Source organism: Chenopodium album, chromosome 20 (genome assembly GCF_948465745.1).
Source record: "Chenopodium album chromosome 20, dcCheAlbu1.1, whole genome shotgun sequence".
NCBI classification, from domain to species: domain Eukaryota; kingdom Viridiplantae; phylum Streptophyta; class Magnoliopsida; order Caryophyllales; family Amaranthaceae; genus Chenopodium; species Chenopodium album.
In genome coordinates, this window is record NC_137853.1 from 38,181,667 (window position 1) to 38,206,312 (window position 24,646).

The window sequence follows — 24,646 nt, forward strand, 5'->3', positions numbered from 1 at the left end:
TTAATTATGATTGGACAATTTATTTTTATAACTTAACATATCATTACGGTATCGTTAAAACTCTCACTTTTAATTCGGGTTAACGGTTCGATTTCGAGGTCACAAAAGTCTATCTTAGACATGGGTGTACAGGAAAAGTCGTTACTTAGAGACAAACTCTAATTTCAATAAGATTTGTTTGAAATAAAATCATTCCATAAACAGAGCATGACATTTCCCTCTTCTTCTCCTGTTTTCCCTTCGTGTCACTTTCTTTCCTATTCCACGTTTTCCATGGCTTCCCCTTCAAATAACTTTCTCTCTCCTCCCTTTCCTTACAATACCCACCTCTCTTTCTCTCTCTAAAACTCAATCCCCCATTTTTTCTCCTCAAAATAAATACCCAAAAATTAGAAAAAGACCGCCATTAAAATGAGATTATATGCTTATGTATTAGAAGCTAAAGATTTACCAGTGAAAAACAGTAGCTATGTGAAGCTTCAAGTGGGTAAATTCAAGTCCAAAACCCGAATTGTTGCCGGGTCTGACCCGGTTTGGAATGAGGAATTTGTATTCCGGGTTCATGATTTGGAAGATGAACTTGTTTTGTCGATTTATCATCATGATGAAGATGATTCTTATGCCCGGTTCTTTAATGTTTCCGGGTTTTTGGTGGGTCGGGTTCGGGTTCCGGTTTGGACCGTCGTCGGCGAAGAGAGTGAATGTTTACCTCCTACTTGGTTTTCCCTTCAGAATCCTAAAACTGGGAAACGCATGAAAAAGAATTGTGGTTTGTATTCTTTTCTTGTTCTTTAATGTTTTGATTTTTAAGTTGTGATTTTGTATTGTTTAACTTGTGTATGGATTTTAATGGGTATGTGTTATATCAATGTGTTTTGGATTTGATTGAGTTTTTGCATTGTGTAGAATTAATTGTTATGTTGATAGTGTAGTTTGAATTGATAATGTGACAACTTAATCTGGTCGGAGAGGTAGTATTTATTTCGGGAGCGTAGAACAATGTGATTATTATTTGTGACTTTATTGTTATGTTGATAGTGTAATTTGAACTAGTAATGTGACAACTCAATCTGGACGAAGGTAGTATATGTTTTGGAAACGTAGAACAATGTGATTATTATTTGTGGCTGTGAGAAGTAGCTTTCTTGTTTTTTTGTTGGAACATCATTGTAAATTTGGGTGTTTCTTTTAATGATGCTATATGTGCCGAGCAATATCAATTATTCATGGTTGTGAGATGTAGTATTCTACTATTCTTCTTCTTGTTTTGTGATGCTACCTATTGCATATCACCATGTCCTGTCATTTGCTGGTGTGGGGATGTATAGACATGTAATATTATGCCTTACTGTTTGCGTAACCAATTTATTTCAGATGATTAATTCCAAAAAACCAAAATGTAGAGTTATAGTCTTTCCTTTTGCTGTGGCAGGCATTGCCCTTGAACGCGGTTAGTGAAGTAGTGGACTGTAAGTTATGACAAAACTAGTAGGTTTTTTATAATGGGGTTGAATTGCGTATCTTGCCTTGAACCTTTAAACAAGAATGTAAAATATTGGAAGATTTGGCCTACTCTTTTTTATATTGTTAGAAGAGGTTATCGTTGGATGTATTCGTATTTTGCTGTCAAGTGAGCAATGAACTAAGCTATGGGAATTGGTTAAATCTTTGACATCAATTCAGTGTAAAAGATTTCAGGGATTTCAGTTCAGTGAGACACAACGATGTTTCCTTTTTTGGGTAACAGATTACTGATGGTCACTGTGGCTTGGCTTTTACAACTAATATATATTTCATTATGCTATGCATCTAAGTAAATCATCCTACATGTGTAGGAAAAATTCTATTGACTCTCACTCTGCACGGAAGAGGAGATGTTGCAAATGCGGATTTCCCGTTGTCTGAAGAATCATGTACCAGAACATCTAATGGTAAAGAAGAGGACATCCTAGATCACGGATCTGTAAATTCTTGTTCTCCTAAAGCTCCTCCTTTGAAGGTTCCACATGGGAAAAAAATGATGAAAGCTGTTACTAAACGTTTGGATAAGCTTCTGCATAAGAATGGGGAACCCTCTAAAAGTGATGAATCTTCCGACTTTAGTGTTAGTCCTTCTGAGTACGAAGCTTGTGCGCAGGACGAATCACTACCATCTAGTAGTTTTGAAGAATCTTTGGAGATGATGCAGTCTAGAGATGAGGACTTAGAAATGCCTGAGAATCTGCAAGGTGGGATTCTTCTTGATCAGACATATGTGGTTACTTCGAAAGATCTTAATGCCTTTCTGTTTGCTCCAGACTCACAGTTTAGGAGTGAACTTTCAGAGTTACAGGGAACAACTGATATACAAGAGAGCCCTTGGACTTGTAAAACAGGTGAATCACCACGTTTATCACGATTGGTCACATACATCAATCCTGCAAGCAAGTTATGTAAGGCTGTTAAAGCCACTGAGGAGCAGACTTATGTCAAAGCTGATGGTGCTGAGTTTGCTGTTTTCGTAAGTATAGCTACACCAGATGTTCCATATGGGAATACATTCAAGGTTGAGTTGCTCTACAAAATCATGCCTGGTCCAGAATTATCTTCAGGCGAGGAATCCTCCCGTCTTTTGATTTCTTGGGGCATAAATTTTTCGCAGAGTACCTTAATGAAAGGTATGATTGAGAATGGAGCAAAGCAAGGGCTGAAGGAGAGCTTTGACCATTTTAGTAGATTGCTAGCTCAGAAGTTCAAATTGTTGGATAGTGAGGATTCATCGGAAAAGGATCATGTCTTGGAAGCTCTTCAAAGGGAACATCAATCAGATTGGGAGTTGGCTACTGAGTATTTTGGGAACCTTACCGTAGTTTCCGCCATCTTTCTTACATTATATGTAGTTGTACATATCCTAATATCCGTGCCCCATGAGCCTCAGGGACTTGAGATTAATGGCCTTATTTTGCCTGACAGTTTTGGACAGCTCATCACTTGTGGGGTTTTAGTACTTCTTTTAGAGCGTGTATATAACATGGTTTCTCTCTTTGTACAAGCCAGACTACGTGTAGGTAATAACCATTTTATATCTACGCCCTAGTGTTTAAGATTTTAAGTCTACTTATACTATGTGCATATCCTTGATGCCTACTCTATATTTGCAGGAAACGATCATGGGATTAAATCTCAGGGTGATGGGTGGAAAGTTACAGTAGCTTTGGTTGAAGCTGTCAACTTACCGTCACTGGACACAGCAGAACCTTCTGATCCCTTTGTGGTCTTTACCTGTAATGGAAAAACTAGGACAAGCTCCGTACAGCTTCAAACTTGTGAGCCACAATGGAATGGTTTGGCCTTTTGCTTACTGTGTACCCTATGCAATTATTACTCCATTTTATTACTTTTTCTTATGTCCATCTATGAATTCACGCAGAGATACTTGAGTTTGATGCTTCAGAGGAGCTACCTTCAGTCCTTGATGTTGAAGTATTTGATTTTGGTGGCCCATTTGACCAGACAGCCTCGCTTGGGCACACAGAGATCAATTTTCTGAAGCACTCTGCAACAGAACTGGCTGATATGTGGGTTCCTCTTGAAGGGAAGGCTGTTTCCTCTCAGGCGAAATTGCATTTAAGAATCTTTGTGGAGAACAAAAAAGGAGTTGAAACAGTCAAAGGGTACCTCAACAAAATGGAAAAAGAAGTTGGAAAGAAGGTAGAGGGCTATTGATTATTATGTTGTTTAGCTAGTCTGTCTAAATATTTCTGTCCTTTTTATGGCATGTAATTGCACATCTTGTATATTGTGAGAAACAGAGGATGTAACATGCTTATTTGACAGCTGAATCTTCGGTCTCCCCACAAGAACTCCTCGTTTCAGAAGCTGTTTGGTTTGCCACCAGAAGAATTTTTGATCAAAGATTACTCGTGCTCTTTGAGGAGAAAGATGCCTTTACAGGTAACTCTATATGGGTAAAGCATATCACTGCGCAATGGTTTTGAAAGAATGGGATTGTCATTAATGATTAGAAGCATTACACAACTCAATATCTGCATTCGTTTGTTTATAATCATTTTTGTAAGTGCTCTTATTTGGAATTAGTACAATACTGATAGACAGTAGTTAGATAGTTATTGATGAAGAAAGCAGTTGGAAATCTCTTGAGATGGAGTGAATGCATTTATGTGGAAAATATGAATTAATCAAGAAGAGCTCATTTGGTTCAGCTGTTAAGGGACCTTCTAAAATTTATGTTTGAATTGATGGGAGATTTACTCAAGTCTACATGAGGGTGGAGCGAGTCTCATTCCACATTTGAGGGCATGCATGGAATGATGGAAATTAACTAGGAGGTATATAGTATTCTGAAACTAACGTGGAAAGTAAACTATTGTTAAGAGTGGTCAGGAGGGTAATTACCCCCCCTCCTCCCTTTTCCTCTTTCCTATCTCCTCCATATCCAAATAACCCAGTGCCCCTTATTGATTTTGAATACCATATAATTCATCCCCTCATTCCAAGCATGATTTGAGTTAGGGAATGGGACGATAGTGCTGACATTACTTGCATGTTTATCAACTTAGTGCTTCCTAAAAATTGTGAATTTTGCAGGGTCGTCTCTTTTTATCAGCAAGAATAGTTGGATTCTACAGTAATTTCTTCGGACACAAAACCAAATTTTTCTTTTTATGGGAGGACATTGAAGATATTGAAGTGCAGGATCCCACCATGTCATCATTTGGTAGTCCTACTCTTATCATAATCTTGCGGAAAGGGAGAGGCATAGATGCAAGGCATGGTGCCAGGACTCAGGATGAAGAGGGCAGGCTTAAGTTCTATTTCCAGTCATTTATTCCATTTGAAGTTGCCAGCAAGTAAATTCTACTACTTAAATGGAGCTTTATTTTCATTATTGCCTGGATTTTATGAGGGGATGCTGTTTGAACTACTTTGAAAACATTCTCTTTTTTTACGAGTGACAGGACAATTACGGCCTTGTGGAGATCAAGGACAGCTGCTCTGGAGAGGAAGGCTCTGGGCACAGAAGAAGACCAGGGGAATCAAGAAAATCTGTTGGTTCCACTTGAAAATGACAATCATTTCCATGTTGAAGAGTCGAATATGTTGAAAATTTATTCCTCTACTCTTCCTGTCGATGTAAGTGGTTGATGAATTTGCACATTCTAGAGTTTAGACTTAATGTCATCAACTCATCATTGACCTCAACTCCTCAAGCTATATATGCTGTTGTGCAACTTAATTGTGGCCCATCACCTTGCTAGTCCATCATTATTCTATAAAGAGGATGTTCAATATTTGGATTCTGAAGGTGTTATTGCCCTTGCGTTCCATCATTATTTTGATCATATTTCTGAGATCTTAAAAAAGATTTTAACTACTTTGCAGATCAAATCCTTAATGAAGATGTTTGGAGGAGGAAATTTAGAGCGTAAAGTGATGGCAAAATCTGGTTGTCTGAACTATGTCACAACAGAGTGGCAATCAGTGAAGCCTGATGTTTATGAAAGGCAACTTTCTTATAAATTTAATCACATTGTCTCCGTTTTTGGAGGGGAAGTGCGATGCAGCCAGAGAAAATCGTTCCTTGGTGATACAGGTGGATGGATCGTGAATGAAGCCATGGCCCTCCATGATATTCCATTTGGTGACCACTTTCGTGTATGTTGATATACTGCTACTTATTAGGCTTCTTATAATTGTGTTTAGTTACTTGGTTTCTTAGTACCATTTTTTATATGAATGCAGGTACATTTGAGCTATCATCTTGAAAGTCTTCCATCAACCAAAGATGCATGTAAATGTGAGGTATATATGGGAATTTTGTGGCTAAAAGACTGCAAATTTCAACAGAGAATCGTTAAAAATATAAATGAAAAGTTCTCCTGCAGATTGAAGTCTATTTTTGAGCTTGTAAAGAAAGAAATTCTATTGGCAAATGACCATTTAGTATAGTTTTTTTTTTTTTTTTTTTTTTTTTGGTAGGGCGTCACTTTTACAATGATAATTTTTTTTTCAAAGGATCCATAGAGTTGGTAATTGTGTGTAATTTTACGGATCCATAGGGTTATAATTGTTTGTATTATATCTTTAATTACGTTGCATAGGCAAAAAATTACCATGATGACCATTCGATATAGAAGTTCTCTATTTTTTTTTTTTTTTGGTAGGATGTATTTTCTATGATGACAACTTTTTTTAATGGATTCATAGAATTAGATATTAAGAGTATATGTATATTGATTGTTCCATAGGATTATAAATTGTTCATATTTATGTATTAACTAGGCGAATCGGCGAAGTACATCAATTCCTAAAACTAGTTTTACAATTACTATTTGCACACAAGTTACTATTAGAGATGGAATGTTGATGTGGTAACTGTTGAGTGGGTACAAGTATAAGTGTATCAACAATAAATTGAGAAAAATAAAACTTAGGCCCTGTTCTTTTCACCTTAAAAAAATAATATTAAGTAAAAATAATTTCAGTTCAGTAAAAATAAGTTCAGTTCAGTAAAATTAATTTCAGTTCAGTAAAATTCAGTTTTCTTAAAGAAGAATTATAATAGAAAATCAGTAAAAATAATTTCAGTTCAGTAAAAATAATTTAATTTCAGTAAAAATAATTTCAGTTCAGTAAAAATAAGTTCAGTTCAGTACAGTAAAAATAATTTCAGTTCAGCAAAATTAAGGTGAATCAAACAGGGCCTTAGTAGCATGTTCTCAAATCTAAGAAAAAAAAATGCATTTTTTTTTTATATTTACTATTTTTTTTTTTTTGAAACCTTATATTTACTAATTGAAAATATTAAATTATTAACAATCAATGTTGTGCATTACCAATTATGAAAAATGAAAGATGTTACTATTTAAATACGTCACATAAGTTTAATATGCAATCTCCGCCAATCATCTTATACGATTTGGGATGATGAAACAATAGTGTAACAAGTAGTCAAGTACTATCTAGGAGTATGTACAAATCATTTATTGTGATTTGGGGGTGATAAAACAATACTATGACAAAACATTATTATAGTCATTCATGACTCTTATTAGAGGCAGAGGTTCAACTAACGAGCAATAGGTGAGATTGGGGATAGCTCAAATGGTTAGAGTTTCTCCTACTTAAATGAGATTCTGGTATCGATTCTCATCTCGCCCTTTTGACTCGTCTCGAGAGTACTAGGTAACACCGTAACAGACCTCCCCAAGTACACCCCTGATGTGCAACAAAAACAATTAGTGAGTTGATGTGTCTCCACTAATTTCGTTACAATCACCATTTCTAAATGGTAATCCACTAATCCCCCCTAAAATTCTCCCCTCTTCTCTAATTAATCCCTTCCATCTCCTCAATCATTTCATACTCACTCTCTCTCTCTTTCTCTCTCAAACACACTTTCTCTCTCCTCTCACCTTGATCATCATCCCACAATCAAACCCACCATTTCCAGATTTCCACCATCTTCATCTTCATCTTCCTGCAATCAATCCGCCATGGATCCAAACCCCACAAACTTCCCAGTCCTCTCCTACGTAATGGCTCGAGTCCCATCACTCTCCTCTCTCCGCCAACCCACCGCACCCTCCCACGACATCGAACAACCCCCTTCTTCTTCTTCTTCCTCCACCCCTTTCCACGACCCCCTCGTCGATTCCATGCCCCACCTCAAAGACCCAAAAGTCATGTCCGCCATGGCCGAAGCCGTCTCCGAAATCTCCCAAACTCGCTCCATCCTCCAAGCCCTCGGCGAACGCCCTGACCACGAATCCATCGACATCGCCAAATCCAAAGTTGCCGAAATCGACTCCCTCCTCTCCTCCCAACTCGAGGAAATCGCCCTCTCCCCTCGCTCCCCCGACGTCGACAGCGACCGTGAGAAGGCCGAGCGGGAGAAGATGATGTATAAGGCTGTTATTCAGCTTGATGAGATGCATGATGCGTATGAGAAGTTGTTAAGGAGTGCTGAGGAGAAGTTGATGAAGATTTATGATTCTGCTGTTAGAGAGAAGGAAGGTGGGGTTCGTGGTGGGGACGCCATTGATGAGGAGGAGGAGGAAGAAGAAGATGAGATGAATGAGGAGGTTGTTGAGGTTTTGAAGGATGAATCTGTTGAGAAAGTTGATTTGACTGGTAGGAAATTGAAGATTCTTCCTGAAGCTTTTGGGAAGCTTCGTCATCTTGTTTTTCTTAATTTGTCTAGCAATCAACTCCAGGTTTTTCATTTTTCTCTTTCTTTCTCGTTTCATTTTGTTGATTGGGATGATAAATGTTTAGTTGAATTATATGTTGTTGTTGACTTGTTGTTGGGTTATTGGATTTCGATTGAATTTTAGCTGATTTTGCATTTGCCTGCTCAGTTTGATGAATATTATGAATTGGGGAGGAAAATGATTAAGGATCATGATTTTGTTTTGTATTTCTATGAATCATCAGATTAGAGAATAGAGATATGAGATATGATGTATGACCACATTAGACTTGGACGTGGTTAGGTGTGTCCTGCATCATCTCTGGATCATACTATTTGTAAAAAATGAGGGATTTAGGATTGATGACATAATGGTGTTGGGTTTAGCAGAGCGGGTCGTTTCGTACTTTCAGATGAAGTTTATTGGATGAGTTGTATGAAGGTATTTGTTTGACTTTTGGAATGCTGTTACGGAGTGTTAAAACTTCGTTTCTTATGGTTGAAATCTGATTTGTGTTTTGAGGATTGACGAACTAATGGTGTGTGAGTTTAGAGGAGCGGATCAATTTTGTGCTTGCAGATGATGTTTATTGGATGAGTTGTATGAAGGATTTCGTTTGATCTTTGGAATGCTATTATGCAGTTTTTTAAATTGACAAACTAATTGTGTGTGGGTTTAGAAGAGCAGATCGATTTTGTGCTTGGAGATGATGTTTGTTAGATACGTTGTATGATGATTAATTACTTTTGGATTACTGTTGCAGAGTATTAAAAAGTCTGTTTCTTCCGGTGGAAACTTGATTTCAACTTTTAACCTAAAATCCAATTTATAATCAAGCCAGACCCAAGTAGCTATTTTCTCAAGCTTTTCGATTTCCTGAGCTGGTTCCGGAGAAAACAGAAGATTTTCATTAGATAGTTAAGATAGAAGGTTTTTATGTAGTACTTGAGTTCCATAAAAACCAGCCTGTGCTTCTGATCTAGGTCTGATCAGCAAAAACTATGTTGAAATGCCTCTCGAGAGGCCCAATTTTTAGTCAAGGTTAGTGGGGTGGCTGTATGCAGCCTACCTCTGTGATAATTGAGAGGTGATTTGTGACATATGTATTTGCCTTCTACTAACTTGCCAAGCCAGATCTTTGTGAAGCACCAAATGATTTGCATTTCAAGATTTGACTCATATAGAATCAATATGGCTTCTAAGCATGTAGGAAAATAGTTAAGCATTGCAAGAATGCTGATATGGTCACATGGATAATACTCCTGTGAACTGTTTGTCTTCGGTTGTGTCAAAAAACTCATTCTAGTCAATAGCTGTCACATGTCTTGACTGCATTCAATACTTTCCTCTTATCTTCCTTATGCATTGCAAGGGATACTTACATTTATTGTGTATCTTTAGACATTTGAGTTTCTGTGTTTTAAGCTACATATAGCAAAATGTTGAATGAACAACTGGTTCTCAAGAGTCTGTATTATGGTTTTACCAAATTTAATTAAGGAAAAGGTGTTAAAATCTGTCAAATTGTTGCCCCTGTACTATTTGCTAATAACACCTTCAGCAATGTTCTTCCTTGATAATAAATTCTCAAACCATCAACTGGGGGGAGGGGGGGATTTGAGATACAAGTCTTGTTTTAGTTATTGTCTAAATGAGGTGACCAGGTGGGACCAAAATGACTCAAAATGGGAACGGTTTCATTTGGGAGAGAGGGGAGAGGGGTAGTGGAACTTTTTGACAAATAAGATATTCCTCCATCTCATAAAGCTGAGTGGTGTGTGTACAGTTTTTGGGAAACAAAATTTTTGTCAATCTGAGTGGGGTGTCTACAATTTGGTGATTAGAGTTTTGTTCATCTGTGAAAAAATATTGGTTCTCACCCTGCTGAAATCTGAAGGTATCTATTGGTATATCTTGGGTCAAATCCACTCTTAAACATATGATACTGATTACAATGTCAGTATGATAGGCGATTTGAAGCATATGTTGTATGTTACCTTTGTGTTTAAATATTTATTGATCATTATCTATGTGTAAAAGACTATAAATAGAGCTATATAAAAATATAATGGTCACTTGCTGCTATACCTGTTAATTACATCTGCATTTCATGGGACTGCTTATTAAAATCTTACAGAACAAGTTTAGGATTTGCCTCTTCATACAAGTTAAAGCTCAATTGGATTTCTGTAGTAGAGTTTAGTTCCAGCTCATATTCTGCAGTAGTTTAACTATTTGGGCTAATTCCTTTGTTCTTTCCTTTGCAATTATCTCCTTTCTCTTGGGGCTGCAGTCCTAAATTTGTTCCTATGGTAAATAATTTTCCTTATTTGTATGAAATTGGAAATGTATCCCTTTGTTTGGGAGCAGGTATGTGGGACCTAGTGTATTTTATTTTTTTGTAGTGTAATTATGCCTTGATGTTTTTATACTGCATACTTTATGGCTTAGCTATGTTGCTAGTGTGTTACCTATAAACTGGTATTTGCTATTCAATAATGCTCGGTGCTTTTGGTTTGTAGTCTATTCCTGACTCTGTAGCCGGGCTGGAAAATCTTGAAGAGTTTAATCTGTCCTCCAACTCTTTGCAATCACTGCCAGATTCTATTGGTCTGCTCCTTAAATTGAAGATCCTCAATGTGTCTGGCAACAAGCTAACTACCCTTCCCGATAGCATCAGCCACTGCAGGTAATGCTCGATTCTTTTCCAAATACTTCAAAAAGTCAATATGGGGTAGTCTGTTGAATTTTGGTCTTTCCAGGTCGCTGGAGGAGTTGGATGCTAGTTTCAATAACCTAGCATACTTGCCAACTAACATAGGTTATGAGCTGGTGAACTTGAAAAAACTTACAGTTCAATACAATAAGATCCGTTCTCTTCCAACATCTGTTGGAGAGATGAAATCTCTTCAACACCTGGACGTGCACTTCAACGAGCTTCATGGCCTTCCTCTCACAATTGGCAAACTACAAAATCTTTTGACAGTAAACCTTAGTGGCAATTTCAGTGATATGAAGGAGTTACCTGAGACATTTGGCGAACTAATTAATCTTGAAGAACTAGACCTGAGCAACAACCAGATTCATTCACTGCCAAATTCATTTGGTAGGCTGGAGAAGCTGTCGAAGCTTAATTTGGAACAGAACCCTATTGTCATTCCTCCCGTTGAGGTTGTGAAAGAAGGGGTCGAGGCCGTGAAGCTTTTCATGGCTAAGAGATGGGCTGATCTCCTATTGGAGGAAGAAGAAAGGAGCAGGCAAGTGACGCAGGAAGGACAGGAGACTGGATGGTTGAAACGAAGTGTTTCTAAGATTAATGAAGTCGTTTCTAAAGCCTCTGAATATCTTGGATCTCCTCGAAGTCCCCAAGACCCTTACCTTGACCAACCTCTATGATCAGTATGCAAACTGACATGCTTTTCTTTCATTTTCCTGATCGTTTTTGTGAGCATTAAGAATTTTGCTCATTTCTGCAACTACGGCGATGGCCCTCTCCCCAATTTTTTGTTGGTTACAGATTTACAGCTTGGTACGGGCAGAAAAGTCTTGATAAAGTTGCTGTTTGCTTTGTGTTGAACACTTTTACCTTATTCACTAAGTTTTGCAGATTAGTGTAGGATAACAGTTTTGTCTGTGTAATAAGTACGAAAATTGCAGTGTGCTATTTTGGGCTGTTGTCCTAATTGTGTTATATGCAGCTAGCATTTCTTGGCTTGTAATGTGGGTACATATTGTCAAAAAATAGTGATTGTAGTATCCACATTGCAGTTTTATAAGCATAGTTTTGTTACTTTTGATTTTCAATGATGCTTTACTTAGATTCAAGTTTTGTTAGTATACACGGCAAATCATTGCGATTATAACCTATAGGGTAAGAGAAATATTATGGGAATATCAACATCTCTTTGAAACATAATAAAGAGAAACACTAGACTGAACTGAACTGAAAATAAGCGGAAGAGAACAGGCCCTAACTACATTATTAAGTTATTTATCATTATTGGATATTGTATAGGGTACCCGATAACCGATCTGAAAATCTGGATACCCGAAGTCCGGGTATCCAAACTTGTTGGTTCGATTATGGATATTAGTAATATTGGTAATTGGTTACCCGAACCGTTAGTACTAATGATACGGGTACTTGTCTCATGCTCACGCCTGTGACATAAACATACACGAAAGTCAAGTTTCATTCCTTAGCCTAGTAGTTTATCTTTTTGAAGAAGAAACACTAGACATAGCCTCAATTAATGCCCAACTACTAGCTAAATTCCACAATAGGAAGGTCGTCATGCCATTATTGGGAAGAAAAGTACTCGCCAAGGTTTTTTTTTTTTTTTTTTTTCTTTTCGTTAAATCTATTTTTCTTCAACTACTTGTCTACTTCCATCACAAACTGCTAACGCAACTACGTAGATGTGAGCTTCTATGAAACCAAAATCTATCTTACCCAAAGAGGCAAAAGCCATGAGTGACCTAATTTATAATTTTTGAGCTTGAGAAACTACTTTAAAAACTTAGTTAAACTGTCAAACACTATTAGGGGTCATGAAAATTCTTGAATTACTTAAAACAATGATTAAATAGGTGAATTTTGATGGAAATAAATACAATGTTTTCAGTATGGTAACTTCAATCTTACTCTGTATTTAAGAATTTATTTAGAATAATGTGTCGTGACAACTTTATACAAGTATGAGTGAACACGTATTGGTAACAAACTTGCCGCAAGAATATAATACTCTGTGTGAGTGAACAAGTATGAGTGGCAACTTTATACAAGTATGAGGATACGAGCGGTAACAAACTGTACGTATCCTCCAAAGGACCGCACCCAATATTTTATGCGGTAACAAACTGTACGTATCCTTCAACAAATAATATATATCCTCAACAAATTGTACGTATCCTCTATCAAATAGTCACATATCCCTCCAACAAATTGTACATATCTTCTATCATATAATATATATCCTCCACTAAATGCTACATTCATATATATATATTTGTCGGATGAGTTCTAGCTAGTTTTCATATTATCATTTGTATTTATGAAGTAATTGATCCAAACTGGTTCAATTCAAATTTAGTTTGATTCCAAGTTAACTTTGAAATAGAGTATTTCAAAAAAAAAAATAAAAAAAATAAAAAAAAAGAGTATTTCAAAGTTACAATAATCTAGTCAATAAAAATGATCAAACACAAATAAATTCCACATGAATAAAATGACTAATTTACCCTTCTCAAAATCTTTCCTTAGCCTAGTACTCTTTCTTTTAGAAGAAGAAACACTCAAACACAATACCAAAATATCTAACCACTTAGCTATAAAAGCAGCAAGGTGCATACATTTCGGATAAACATAAACACAGCTCTGAAATCTCAAGAGTTATAAGATAGAGATAAAAATCGCGGCTAACGGGTACGCGCGTTAATATATAATCTCAATAATAAATACAGTAATTAGGTTTCCAATTTTCATAAATATTTGTTTTTTTTCTTTCCGAAAATCTATCTTCCAAAAAAAAAAAATTGTTCAAAAACCCTTTAAATTCTTGAAATTAGGGTTAGCTAAAATTTCTGCGGCTTACTGGTACGCTTTCTTTTGATTTTTGTCGATTGCTTCTTCTCCAATGTCGATACCTAAGAAGATCGCGGAAGAGATCATGGCTAATTCCATTGTAATTAAGGTTTGGATTTAATCAATTTTATTAATTTTTAACTATTTCAATTTCAATTTTTGTTGATTTTTCTTTTGATATTAATTGCTGCTTGCTAATTTTGGTTTAATTTGTGTATAATTGTGTATGAAAGTGAAATTGCTTGTCAAATTATCTGATCACATTGTTTGATTTTTGGTAATTGTTTGTTCAAATTAGGTTTTGTAATGTGAAATCTGAAATTGCATGTCAAATTTATTTGAATTTTTATTTTAATTTGCGTAATTGTTTGTCCAAATTAGGGCTTATTCTTTCGATTGGGTCTTTGATTTGATGGATCGAATTATTGATTGGTTGTTGATCTCCATGTGGTTTGACAATGGATATTAATGGCGTATTATTCAATTGTAATTGAGGTCTTGTAATTTGACTCTTTTTTTCGGATTTTGTTCTTGTAATTATTTGTCACCATATATTATAATTATGCTATGAATTGAAGTGAACTTGTTTTTTCATGTCATATGAATTGAACTTCTGGTAAATATTAAATGCCTGATCAACATTTACAACAGAAATTACTCCGTATTCGTGATCAATAACAGATGTTATATATAGGCTTTTGTATCATGGCGTGATATGACTTTGATTGTTGTTGATGACGAAGAGTGTACAGAAATCCTCTTAACAGACAAAACAATACATTCATGAGTAATAGTAGGAGTGAGAGGTTTTTAACATTATACAGGGAGAAAAGAAAAGATTTATAAGATAATGTCTGCTAGTAATCTTCGACGGTGTGAAAGATTCTGAATCGTCATTTTTCTTTTGTACTACCTCCGTCCCTTAATACAGTGCCTCTTTTGAGCATTTATTCTTCACATAATAAAGAGAAAGAGGCATTGTATTAAGGGACGGAGGGAATATTACCGTATTACCTGATGGTGCAAGTATTACATTTTGCTCTCTTCATTTAGTCTCTGTATTATATAATCAAGTTAGCTAAGTTGGATATAATGTTGACTTCCATCTTCATGATTTGAGATTTTGGACATTAGGGATTACCGATAGCTGGGGCTATAGGGTTGCAGTGGGTCTTTTAAAGCTTGAACATGTGCTTGTCATGTCATTATATCTGAATATTCTTCTTACGTATTACTTTTTAGGTGAAATATGAGGATACACTCAGGCGTTTCAATGTTCCAGTTAAGGGTCAGAGCTTAGATCTAAACATGGAAGGTCTGAGGCTGAAGATATGCTCTCTCTTCAACTTGCCATCGGGTGCAAATTTTACCTTGACATATCTAGATGAAGACGATGACGTGGTCACCCTTGTTGATGATGAAGATCTGCATGATGTTGTTAGGCAGGATCTGGATCCTGTTAGGATCACTGTTAACCTGAAAACAGAAAAGACTGTTCAACCTTGTGCTACACAAAATGAAAGCTCAATGCCTAGAGGATCATCTTCGTCTTCTACACAACACAATGGAAATCAAAATGTTGCTGAAGTCTTGAAATCTGTTCCGGAGCCTCTCCGTGATGCTTTTACAAAGATATCTACAGAGTTGTCATCAAAAGCTGCATCTACTTCTCCTATACTTGCTGATCTCGTGGATGGTTTTTCGAAAATGGGGCAGCAATACCTGAATGTATCTCCTCCTGATTGTGGTATTACTAATGTCAGCAGTCATGCAAAAAACTGTTATGATCCCAATCGAAACGGTCTAAGTAGAAGCGATGATGCATCTATTGGTGAAAGGGTAAAACTTAATGATTCTCAAACACCTAGTTCTGTGCAGCCGACTCTTAGAAGCACCACTGAAGCTACGGGAGAAGCAGAACCCCCTAGACCTTTCCTACCTTCACAGTTATCCCACAAAGGCAAGAATGCAATCTCTGAACCTTCATCTCTCAGATTGTCAACTAGTGAAGGTAAAAAGAAGAAGGAAGTTGCAGAACACTCTGCTGCAAAGAAAGTTATGAATGTGCACCCCAAGATCAACTGTTCCAAAGTTGGCATGAAAAAGCGTGTTTCCTCTGATAAGGAAACAAGTAGATACGAATCTTATGAGGGCTTAAATATTTGGCATAGCCCCCCTTTCAGGTCCAATTTTTACTCCAGCCCATTTGGACATTCGCTCTGGGGTGAGCCAGGGAATTTCAGTCCTCCTCCAGTTGACGATAATTTTAACAAAATTGGTGCTATGGGCTCCATTTTTCACAAAGGAGTCCGCTGTGATGGCTGTGGGATTCTTCCGATCACTGGACCAAGGTTCAAGTCTAAAGTGTAAGTATGATCTTGTGGTTTAATGTGGATTATTTTCATTGTTCCATTGAAGTAATTGTCTTACTTTCTTGCTGCAGAAAATATGATTATGATTTATGCAGCATCTGCTTTGGACGAATGGGGAATGATCTAGATTACTGTAGACTTGATTTCCCTTTGCCTTACAAGCATCCATCGGCCTTAAAGAATTTTTATGATCCTAAACGTAAATTACCACTGGTTCCTCTAGTGCATCCACCTTGGGCAATTAGGAAACCGATAGGAAAGCATTCTCGCTCTAGACTTGACAGTCGCTTCATTATGGATGTCAATATTATGGATGGGACAGTGATGGCCCCGTCGACGCCTTTTACCAAAATATGGCTGATGCGTAACAGTGGCGAATTTCCATGGCTTAATGGACTACAACTCCTCTGGATCGGGGGAGATCGGTTTAGTGCCTCTGATTCAGTAAAGATTGAGGTATTAGTCTTGTTCTGTAAAAGGTCTTATGCTTGTTTGGGACTTTTTAGTCATTGCTTTTGTTTTATTTTGACAGCTACCTATCAATGGTGTGGATGTTGGCAATGAAATCAACATAGCAGTTGATTTCGTTGCGCCGGAATTGCCTGGCCGATATGTTTCCTATTGGAGAATGGCAGAGCCGTCTGGGCAAAAGTTTGGACAACGTGTGTGGGTTGAAATACAGGTCTGTTCTTGAGAATCTGGTTTCTACTCTGCTTTTCTACGATACATTTGTGATTAATGGGGGTTTTAGTTGTTCTTTAACTTATTTGTGCTGTTCTTCGTCAGGTTGATGCTTCTGTGGACTTGACCTGCGAAGGATCCCCTGGCCCTGATTTAAACTTGAACCTCCCACCTCAGACTACTGGAGCATTGGGCCCACAGGCTCTAGATGTAGACAATAAACCTGCATTGAACTTTGAAGACAAGTCTCCGTCAATGGTTGAGCAGAGACATAATATTGAGATTGAAGACTTGAATTTTCCCATTAATAATGATTTACTGGTCGCTGGTGATGTGCTGTGCCCTACTGCTACTGAAGCTTCATCATCAGAATGGCCTTCTATCGAAACTGCTGATAGTGTGTTTCATGAGGCATTACCTGTTCCAAATCCTGATACAGTAGCCACTGACAACCATGAATCCCCGTCTGCTCCTTCAGCAACTTTATACCCTATCATTGATATGTCTGAGGGGTCTTCTTCTGCCCAGAATGACAAGAGCAACCTTGAGCAAGATCAGGAGGAAAAAGGCGTTGAAGAGACCCTGCTGAGGGAATTGGAGGAGATGGGATTTAAGCAAATTGACTTGAATAAAGAGGTTCTTCGTGTGAATGAGTATGACCTGGAGCGGTCTGTTGATGATCTTTGTGGTGTTTCTGAGTGGGATCCTATGCTCGAGGAGTTGAAAGAGATGGTAAGTCCGGGAGATATTTGATTAGATTAAGCTGGTTTGGGGCTTTGGTCAAAGTTGATTGTTTTTTATTTATTTATTTTAACTTTTGGCTGCAGGGTTTTGAAGATAAAGATACAAACAGGAAGCTGCTGGCTAAGAACAATGGAAGTATTACGCGAGTGGTCATGGATCTGATAGCTGGGGAGGAACAGTAGTATATTTACGTAGCTATCTATCTTTTGGGCCAATTGTTATTAATAATGGCTGTCTGTGAACTTCTTTAATGTTTAAATGTTTATGGCTTTGCCGAGACCGTGCTGTGTTGCTTTGGGATTTTTATGTTTGGAACACTTGCTGTGATATGGCAGTATATATATGATAAATATATGATAAATGATGGTTCTGTTTGGACGCCCTTTTTACTCATCATGTCACATACAAACAGGGTTTTCTTTTACTAGTATGTTTATTATGAGATCTGCACATTCAAATTAAATAATACTGTAAAAAATGCTATTGAACCTACCTGTTTCTAGCATTGAGGTATGTTTTTTTTTTTTTTCTTGGGTTAAAATCTTTGAGGCATGTTCTCTTGTACTGTCTGGGCACATTGCATGAACGAAACTAAAAAATTTGCTGCTTTGCTATTGCTAAGCTAGGCAGGCGCAAGGCACCCCATACTAAAGACAGACCAATCACAGTGTTGAATAAGGTGAATACAACTTGACTTAAATGTGGAGTAGAGTTCTCGTAGTACTTCCTCTGTTTTAAAATGATTGTTTCTTAACTTCAAAATAAAGTGAATACAACTTGGCTTAAGTTTGAGTTCTTTGAAAAAAAAACAAATTCGCTCGCCCTGGAAGTAGCGATTTTTTGTTTTAGTTGGGAGGATACTTTGTCACTGATTTAAACAATATTTTCCAAGCATCCTAAAGTAAAATATATTACTAATTAACCTAAAGTAGAATATGTGACTTTAATTACGGACAGGTAGCATCTGATTTCTACTGTATTAGTTACAGCCTTAAAAGCTTGAAAATCCTGCATCCAAACCCTTTTGGAATTTCTAGACAGAATGGTTTACAATTTATTGGGTTAACTTTGTTCGAAACAATCAATCAACATAGACTATATAGATTTCAGAAATCGCCCTAAAGAATTATCTTCAGTATTGATTCGAGAGCAACATATTGAGTTCTGAATTTATCTTTGTATGACACAACATAGTTAACTGTTGCTACAGAAGAAAAGGAAAGACGAGATATTGCTCAAGAATAATTTTTCTTAGAACAAAATGGTGATACAGCGAACTATAAATCTGCAGTAAAGGGGAAGACTAAGTTTAGTGTCACTCCTATATAGTACCTCACCCTCCAGCTGAAAAGCTATACTGAAAGAGTGATGGCAATGCTGCCAGGTTTAGTAGGAACTTATACACAGACAAAAGGAGATGGTATGGAAAAAGTTCAACATCTCTGGTCTATCTGTCATGCTGCACACGAGCCTTAAGTATACCAGGAAGAGGTGGAGATGTGGGGCTCTTCATTGCTGTATTCGGCCGTGAAGAAGGCAATGTCACTTGAGCTTGCTGTGTGTTTGATGATGTTGGTGATGTACAAGTTTGAGGTTGATATGGCTTGGGCGGTGATGGTAGCTGAGAACTTTCATTGTGATAAGTTTTAGGTGAAGGAGGCTGAGAGATTTGAGGATGGTAAGTGGCAGGCACACTTGGACCTTCACCTGCATTAGCTGGAGTATCGCAAGCCTCGCCATCAAATAAAGATTTGTTGGAGACATTCATTTGCTTCAGGACGTAGTTGTCGTCATGGAGTTCAAAAGGGGTACTGCATTAAATTGGCCATGGAAAGAAACAATAGTCAAAAATTTGCAAACGGCAAGAATGTTGTGCAATCACAAAATCATACAGTTAAGGCTGTTAGTAGTTTTTTGGCTTTTTCTTTATTTTTATTTTTTTGGGGCTAGGACATCCTTAATAAATTTAGTGCAAAGCTACCAATAATTTAACTTCTTTGAAAAAGACCATAGAGCATAACATATACAGTAATGCCTTTACTTACCTATTAAAATCAAAATGCACAAGCTGCATATCTTCTGAAATTTCCACTTCAACAGTAGCATTTGGCCTAGTCTGTAATACAAAATTACAAACCATGCAAGATTAATTGAAATGATCATTATAAAGAACCATCAAAAGGCACCATTTACTCACGAATAAGCTATTGCTTGTACAATTTCTGATGAGCTAATAAATAATCACCTAACATAGTTTCGATACCCCTACAACCTCACATTACAGCACCTAGACAGATGTTCACTGGTTCCTAAGTAATAAGTAACATATACTAAGAGGCACTGGCAGCAGCATATGCTTCCAGTGAGCTGAACCAAGCCAATTTTTGAAATTAGTGACAGATCTACTTCTTTGGCAACAGGGTTGACCCACCCAATAAAATTTCAGTGTTTTTATATCTTTTCCTTGTAAATATTTAAACTTTCCATTTATTCTCAATAATAATAAAAAAAAAAATCATCACTTTTTTTTTACCCCCAGTAAATTGTTACTTGGATCCGACTCTCAAGAACCCACCTTCTCATCACCTCCAACACCCCCCCCCCCGGTTGGCTGGCGCACTATTCAAGCAGAGCTCATACTCAATCAAATTGCAGGAACCCAAAGTTATCATGAGCTTCCAATTCAGCATACAATAGCCACTTCCATCTGATAATGTTCATGTGGCTAACAATGGAACACCATATACGCATAAAAGCTTTATGTAGTTTATTTTTGATGCATGGAAGCATAATTTAGGGCCCAAACTTCGGTTTTTGGAACACCATATACCCATGAGAGAGAGAGAGAGAGAGAGAGAGAGAGAGAGAGAGCTAGTAGGATTAATTATGCAACAAAGTAGATAATTAATCTTTTATCAGAATCCATTGTTTTCTAAAGTATCTCACCACTTAGACTAGTAATCCAGCCTATAATGAATCACACAGACATACAAGTCACAATTGTATAAAATAATGATTTGAATTGAATTAAGCAAGAGGTGTCATTCAGCACTTTGAATTACCTGAACCAGAATAAAAGGTAAAGCTACACCACCAGTAGGAGCATTCCCATCTCCATACAGTTGTTGATTACGTTGTATGAGATTCTGATATCCTACGAACTTCAAGGCAGCAAAAGAATTAGCAAAATAATCACAGAAAACAGGAAGAGAGAATATAAATTACTAACTCTGGCATTTTAAAAGCACATATTAGCTAAGAAGCTAATCAATTAGGATTCATATAAAAGAAACATTACTTGTTCTTCCAGTTCCCGCAAGTATGCAGCTTTCTTTTCTATCCTATTTCTCAGTCCTACCCGCTCTGTCTGCAAGTTATAAAATGATCAGCTTGAGAAGCTTACAAACGAAAATGTTCTAAAAGAAGACCAACTAAAAGCACGTAACTTTCACACCTTCAACTCTTCAATATCATTCAAGCTTGTCCGAGGCAGACCTCTCCATTGTATTTCCTTCTTATCCTTGGAAATTATATCCATTGCCATTAGAACATTTAACGCATCATACACTCGTCGGCGAATGTTTTTCTCATCATATCCTTGCTGAAACAAAGAGGCAGCTCCATTTTATTTTCTCCTGAACTTTCAAGCATACAAGAGAAACAATTATTGAATCTGATTAAAGGAAAAATGCATACATTGTCATTTGTCCCAAGAGCATTACTTGCATCTGCATATTCAGCAACTAGTTCATCTGCTACCTGGAGGTTATTCCAATCATCAGATCTCAAGCACGCACATGTGACAAAATAGCAACAAAAACAACACAACATAAAGAATGCACTATCTCAGGAAGTGCTTAGTAACAACTTGCATCTATACAAAAGCATACAAGATACAACAGACAAGATGGGAACGGTAAAATAAAATCCCAAAACCAACTGTTCTCAAGGGCAAGGGATAGTATACAAAGCATTTTGTAGGTTTCACAGTGTCGAACGGCTTGCAATACCAATCAAAACTGATTATAATACATGCATAAATTTTCCAAATGATATAAGTTTAGAAATACACGACAAAATCCAGTGTTGATCGTGTCATTGATGTTGGGTTCATGCTCAGTATTTCAACTTTCATCTCAGTATTAAAGGGCTGCATTGTCTGCATATATCCTTTCCATTGAAAAAAAAAATACAATAATCTTTGTATTAGACATGAATCCTTCCTTGTCCATCTCTTCTTTCCGTCTCTAGCTCAAACTGTTTAGGCTTCTGTAACTACTTTCAGATCTCTAGAATTTAACAGGATCACTCACTAAGTCACTAAAATTTCTGTTAAATCCTACATCAATTAGTATGTTAACAGGGGCTTTAAGCCCTCATCTAGTATGCAAAGACATTACCTTAGTGCCATGATGTCCTCTTTCCTAGTAGCATATTCGAAACATAAATAAACTATAAGTTCTAAAGTTGTTTGCAGAAAAGCTAAGCCAATTTATAAACAAGATATTCTAAACCGAGCCACCATCTGCTACAGTGCTAACACATATTCACTACTGTACGCATGTAGTAAAATTATGTTAATGTAATGCCTAGGAAAGGTACTTTGTTGTTGAACATAATTTAGGTTTATGGAAAGATAGATATAGAAGGCCCTCCAGAACTAATTGTGAAAAGGAACCATCAGAAATAATCCAGAATAGAAATAAAGCAATATGAAATTGCAAAGATGAGTGGCATCCAACAGTAGCTGACCTCATTGTATGTTGTCCTTCCTTTGCTTTCTACTTTCTCGCAAACTAGTAATTTTGATAGGTAATATAGTCATGTACACAGACAATAGGAACATTCCAAGTCAGGAATTTATACAAAATACATAAGGGAGTATAATATGATTTTCAGGCAACTTTCATCAATGGAGATATGCTATTTACCTTTCATACTAAATTGCCGAAGTCCACGACCACTTTTGTCAGTTCCAGTTGCACGTTGACCTCTTTTTTTCTTCTTACTCCTAATTAGAGGTTAATAGAATGTAATATTTAGAGAAGGAAAAAGATTCTGGTGAATGAAATAAGGCATAGTAGCAGCAGAAATACAGAAACAAAAGCAGCAGAAATGCAGAAACTTCACCAACATATGCAAATTTAGCAATAATACCCAGTCATAACTCAAAAGACTAGAAAGGATACACACAATGAACCAAAAAATAAAAAGGAACCATCTGAGCATCACAAGAGCCTAAAGCAACTTAAAATGGAAGATACAAAACTTACACAACAGCACCCTGAGAGGCGGAATCATCACCATGAATCTCAAGGTGACTTAGTCTAAGAACAGTACTGTCACGAGCTGGTGTTGCCATTCCAGCTTCGCTCCGGCTCGATGGTGAGCCCACACTGCCACTAGTTGATACTGACTGTCCTGAGACAGCAGGACCCCACGACCTGGTAGCTCCTTTAGGGTTCTTCTCTCCGTCTTCCTGAGAATTCCCAGTTACCATCCTGCTGAATATAAAAGGCAGGAATTAGAAAAGTTCAGGCCTGTTCCTGAGCCAACTTATCCTGATATGATCATCTACCGTCTTCCTCACAACTCTGCACACCTAATACTAATTACAATTAGCCGACACAGTTTACAACTATTACTTCTTTGGTAACCAATTGAAATAGCATCATAATCAACTGCATTCTCTCAAACAGGCTCGATCTTGAGCCAATTAGTCCCGATACAATCATCTACCCTCTTCGGTATAATTCAGTGCACTCGATACTAATTATGCCGTTCATTAAGCTAATATAGTCTATAACTCTTCAACTAGTACTAATTGACATAAAATCACAATTAACTAAATCTCTCAAATAGGCCGCCGGGCAGTGGGGGATAATGTCAATTTTCATAGTTCCATCCTAACATTGAAGGGTTATAAACAAAATCTAGAACACATTAGCAATTTTATGACTGAATCATCAAATTAGGCACCTGTAATCATGTAAAATTCTTCTCCCTTTGAGTATATAATCACAAATTGTAAATTGCAAATTAAAAGATTCATACTTTCAGTGATTATAACCAATAATTCAATAACTCAGCTTACAAGAACCCTAATTTGACTACTAACAATTACATTAACAATATTGCGAAATTAAACCCTAGAATGTGAAATTGATATTCCATAATAAAACGGAAAAAGGCAGAACAAACATCTTACCTCAGAAACTGCTTCGATGGAGAAGAGAAAGCTTAGACGCAGATTCAATGAAGAACTCAGAGTACGCTTCAATGAAGAAAAGAGGGAGAAGTGCGCGAAAAAAGTGAAAATCCAAAGGAAAAAATGAAGACATATGAGGAAGATTAATGACACGTATACTTGTATAAAAGTACGTACTCCGTATAATATCAACTGTCAATCGAGTACATAAAATTTTAACAGATAATATCTTAATTATGGAGTATCAATGTTGGACAAGCATTAACCTGTCAAAAAAAAAACGTATCAGGCTTGGTTTAGTGGTAAAATTTATATCTTACAATTAAGACGATAGAAGAAATCGTAAATGGAGGAAAGACTTATAGTAAGACCGAAATATGCTTTAAGTTATGTAAAATGCCTAAAGGTATTGGATTTATGTATCCTATAGGTTGAAAGTTTTGTGCCTAGAATTATAGTTGGTAAAAAACCTTAAAAGGATGGATATAGTACAAGTTAGGTTAAGATTATTTTTAATAGCATTTTAATTTACTTGTTGTTGGAGAATTTAGAGTATTTAGTTGGTTATTATTCATGTTATGTTAAGTTTAAGTCATTTGGTTAAGGTGTCATGACTTAGACAACATATGATTAAGGTAGTAGTATACAACTAATCAAGACAAATGAACAAAGTGGCTAATTCGTCACTATTATTGCAACCGTTACTACTTACGGTTTCAATTTTGATTTCTATTGATCTAGTTGGGCGTTTACATACGTAATGCATTATAACTTAGTGTATTAATGCATTGTTTAATGCATCTTTTAACATTTGGTGTTTGATGCGTTGATTTTGTATGTCTTAATACATTATTCAATGCTTAAC

At 36.7% G+C, this 24,646-nt stretch overlaps 4 protein-coding genes across 4 annotated transcripts; 3 read left to right on the forward strand and 1 right to left on the reverse strand.

Annotated features, from left to right (window-relative positions):
• The first annotated feature begins 201 nt into the window (after positions 1-201).
• LOC145597626 (C2 and GRAM domain-containing protein At5g50170-like) lies at positions 202-6,118 on the forward strand. Its single transcript, XM_081653837.1, has 9 exons — positions 202-769; positions 1,836-3,047; positions 3,141-3,323; positions 3,410-3,690; positions 3,817-3,933; positions 4,588-4,850; positions 4,959-5,133; positions 5,383-5,655; positions 5,743-6,118. The coding sequence occupies exons 1-9, from the start codon at positions 412-414 to the stop codon at positions 5,947-5,949; spliced, it is 3,069 nt and encodes a 1,022-aa protein (XP_081509963.1). The 5' UTR covers positions 202-411; the 3' UTR covers positions 5,950-6,118.
• Positions 6,119-7,276: 1,158 nt separating this feature from the next.
• On the forward strand, positions 7,277-11,883 carry LOC145597650 (plant intracellular Ras-group-related LRR protein 9-like). The gene is made up of 3 exons (XM_081653865.1): positions 7,277-8,216; positions 10,715-10,881; positions 10,955-11,883. The coding sequence occupies exons 1-3, from the start codon at positions 7,497-7,499 to the stop codon at positions 11,586-11,588; spliced, it is 1,521 nt and encodes a 506-aa protein (XP_081509991.1). The 5' UTR covers positions 7,277-7,496; the 3' UTR covers positions 11,589-11,883.
• A 1,668-nt stretch (positions 11,884-13,551) lies between these two features.
• LOC145598019 (protein NBR1 homolog) lies at positions 13,552-17,951 on the forward strand. The gene is made up of 6 exons (XM_081654305.1): positions 13,552-13,885; positions 15,019-16,142; positions 16,220-16,604; positions 16,681-16,830; positions 16,935-17,561; positions 17,657-17,951. Exons 1-6 carry the CDS (start codon positions 13,829-13,831, stop codon positions 17,753-17,755), a joined length of 2,442 nt encoding a protein of 813 aa, XP_081510431.1. The 5' UTR covers positions 13,552-13,828; the 3' UTR covers positions 17,756-17,951.
• Positions 17,952-18,654: 703 nt separating this feature from the next.
• Positions 18,655-23,919, reverse strand: LOC145598398 (transcription factor-like protein DPB). The gene is made up of 10 exons (XM_081654744.1): positions 23,782-23,919; positions 22,847-23,074; positions 22,505-22,584; positions 22,326-22,369; positions 21,270-21,332; positions 21,028-21,174; positions 20,872-20,940; positions 20,636-20,734; positions 19,619-19,689; positions 18,655-19,384 (listed from the first exon to the last, which is right to left on the reverse strand). Exons 2-10 carry the CDS (start codon positions 23,071-23,073, stop codon positions 19,021-19,023), a joined length of 1,164 nt encoding a protein of 387 aa, XP_081510870.1. The 5' UTR covers position 23,074; positions 23,782-23,919; the 3' UTR covers positions 18,655-19,020.
• Positions 23,920-24,646: the final 727 nt, after the last annotated feature.